Raw genomic sequence first — 2,793 nt, 5'->3', positions numbered from 1 at the left:
TTTTGATTCTCTGTGGTTGGTGCGTCTACGAAAAAAGACAACTAAATAATAAAAAAAAGAGCTCAGACACACTCGCAACGAAACTAATCTGGTAGTGAACCCGAACATGACACACTCACTGGAAAAAACATCGTCTTTGAGACGATAAGGTGAAACGACCGTTCCATTTTCCAGAACAAATAAGGGGCGAATTGGGGTCTAGCTGATATCCGGGATTCCCTGGAAAAATTCTTGGGTTTCTATATTTTTGTATTATTATACCTCTTTAAGATATAAGATATTTAATTTTGATCAATTTACCATTTTTATTGTTATTCATTTATAAAGTAATTAAACATGATAATCGTAATAGAGTAAAAATATTGACTTTCTTATGTTGTTTAATTTTACACTTATTTATTAATTATTACAAAGGTATTTCTAGCTTAGTTGCGACAACTATCTTTTCAGTTAGCTTAGCTACTCTAAATACTCTACAATACTTAATATATTTTATCTCTCTTGTTAAACTATAATTTTACATTTTGGTTTATGGATTATTTTTCGCCTGTGCAGCCATCTCCCTGCACACCAGTATATACATAGAAAAGCAATTTGTTTGCGGCTCTCACTATTGTTGCATGATTATTGTTTGTTTGGATGCGTCTGCTTCCCAACCGAATCGCGGCTCGAGTCGCCTCCCCGAGTTTTCCCCATTTCCCGCCATTTTTCCCCACCATCTTTGTCACACTTTTTTCCAGCAGCCCCACTGTGTGTATGAGTCTGTCCTTGCGGTGTATTTAACCTGTCTGCTTGTTGGATTACGACAACCAGTCCACAGACAGCCGGAGAAGGGGATTCAGGGGGTGGAGGGCAAACAAAACAGGCAACAAAACATGTATCTATTCATACGCCACTTTGTGCCAAGGGGGTGGTAAAAAGGAGTGCGAGTGGGTGGTCGAGAGATGGCAGTTGGGCGACTGGGTAATGCAATACGCATGCAACGATACCGCAAGAGCCCCAGAAGAGACCCAGAACCAGAAGCAGAACCCAGGGCAGACTTCCACTGGGTTAGCAGACATTTTAACGCTTATTTTACTTTTGGCTACAAAGCACACCCCCAAGCAAACAACACACACCGACCGCAATGTTCACACTTATTTGCCTTTACACTCAGCTCCATTGCGTTCCACTGGATAAAAAGGCACGTTAATACCCCGTTCGCACCGACTCAATTATGGAGATTTTCCCGATCGATTCGCATTGCATTTGCAGAAAGTCCTGAAAGACATCGTACACGAAATAGGTCCATATACCTTGGAAAATAAGATTTCATCAGCTTGGTAGTTCATTGGTAAATGTATACTAAGTTACCTGCTATAAATGGCAGTATGGAAACCAACATCAACATTCTGCCCTCCAAATAGTTTAGATAAAGAATGGATTTGTACGAGAGCGTGTAGATCAGAATGAGCGAAGTCACCATCCAAGGCAAGAAGAGCCAGTGATTACTCTGAGGAATAAGTAATTTTTAAGCCAGAAATTCGTCAAAAATTTTTAAATAAAATATGACGATTCTATTGCAACGCTTTAATAAATATATTTTCTAATTCAAATAAATGTTTTCAATGAGGCATATACCATATGTGATACCCTAACGAGTGCCTCGACTATCAGATACCCGTTACTCTGTTTAAGGGACCAAATGGAAATGGAGATATATAGCCAGCAACGATATTTTAGGGCGCCAACTACCGGCTAGTTCATTAGATAGTAGACATATTTAAACCGATTGTGGGCGTTAGAGTGGGCGTGGCATCCCGCTGAATCAATCTTGCGCTGCGGAGGAAGCCCAGGAATTTGCAGCGAGATCTCAGCGTTCCTATGGACAGACAGACGGACATGGCTAGATAGACTCGGCTAGTGATCCGATCAAGAATATATATACTTTATGGGGTCGGAAACGCTTCATTCTACCTGTTACATACTTTCCGACGAATCTAGTATATCCTTTTACTCTACGAGTAACGGGTGTAAGAAAGCACCCATAAGCGGGCAAAGAAACTAGTGACGAACAGTTATTCAAAGTTAAACAATCTAATATTAATACCATATACTAAATAAAACACTCTTCCCAAGTGGCACAACACAAGATACTGATTAGGAAAAAAGCTGTAATATTTTTACAAAGGGTGCCGAATGAGACCAATTTAGAAAATTATACATTACAGTGTTTTGTAATTGATTTCGGTGCTTGACTTCTTTCGAATGTACTAGGAGGTTTTCAGTTGTGCCTCACAAGGGTGCGATTCGTCACTACGTGGACGGCCGGCCACAGTGGTGAACACATTTTTCTTACCTTCAGGGACCCCACAAACAGGAAAATTCCTCCGATGATCTGCAGCACGCAAACGTGATTCCACACACTTATTTCGCAGCACTTGTAGGTCTCCAGCCAATTGAACTCTAAGATCAGGAAGGAAACAATCACGGAACAGCCAGCGATGGCCATTCGCACGTCTTCAGCTTTCAGCGATCGACACATTTTGTGCAGCTCAACAGAACCCTACGAACACTCCATAACAACTGAACGAAACTCACGCTCCAGACCTCCCACAGCTGGGGAGACCTTATCAATAACCTTATTAAAAGTAAATAATATCAGAAATCGAGTTCTTTTGCAAGTCGAACTGAACACACCCTTGGAGTATTAAATATAAATGCCTTTTTGAAAAAAATGTTTCTTTCGGCATTTGGATATATTTTACCTCTGTACTCATATTAATTAAAAGTTATTAGAAACCTATGCAAAGA

General features: G+C 40.2%; 1 protein-coding gene across 1 annotated transcript; it reads right to left on the bottom strand.

Annotated features, from left to right (window-relative positions):
- Positions 1-383: 383 nt before the first annotated feature.
- On the bottom strand, positions 384-2,552 carry LOC108036300 (uncharacterized). The gene is made up of 3 exons (XM_017112311.2): positions 2,339-2,552; positions 1,354-1,492; positions 384-1,295 (listed from the first exon to the last, which is right to left on the bottom strand). Exons 1-3 carry the CDS (start codon positions 2,522-2,524, stop codon positions 1,189-1,191), a joined length of 432 nt encoding a protein of 143 aa, XP_016967800.1. The 5' UTR covers positions 2,525-2,552; the 3' UTR covers positions 384-1,188.
- Between the last annotated feature and the right edge of the window lie 241 nt (positions 2,553-2,793).

This window comes from Drosophila biarmipes, chromosome 2R (genome assembly GCF_025231255.1).
Source record: "Drosophila biarmipes strain raj3 chromosome 2R, RU_DBia_V1.1, whole genome shotgun sequence".
Classification (NCBI taxonomy): Eukaryota; Metazoa; Arthropoda; class Insecta; order Diptera; family Drosophilidae; genus Drosophila; species Drosophila biarmipes.
The sequence above is the reverse complement of the archived record's forward strand: the minus strand, read 5'-3'. Positions and strand labels throughout refer to the sequence as shown.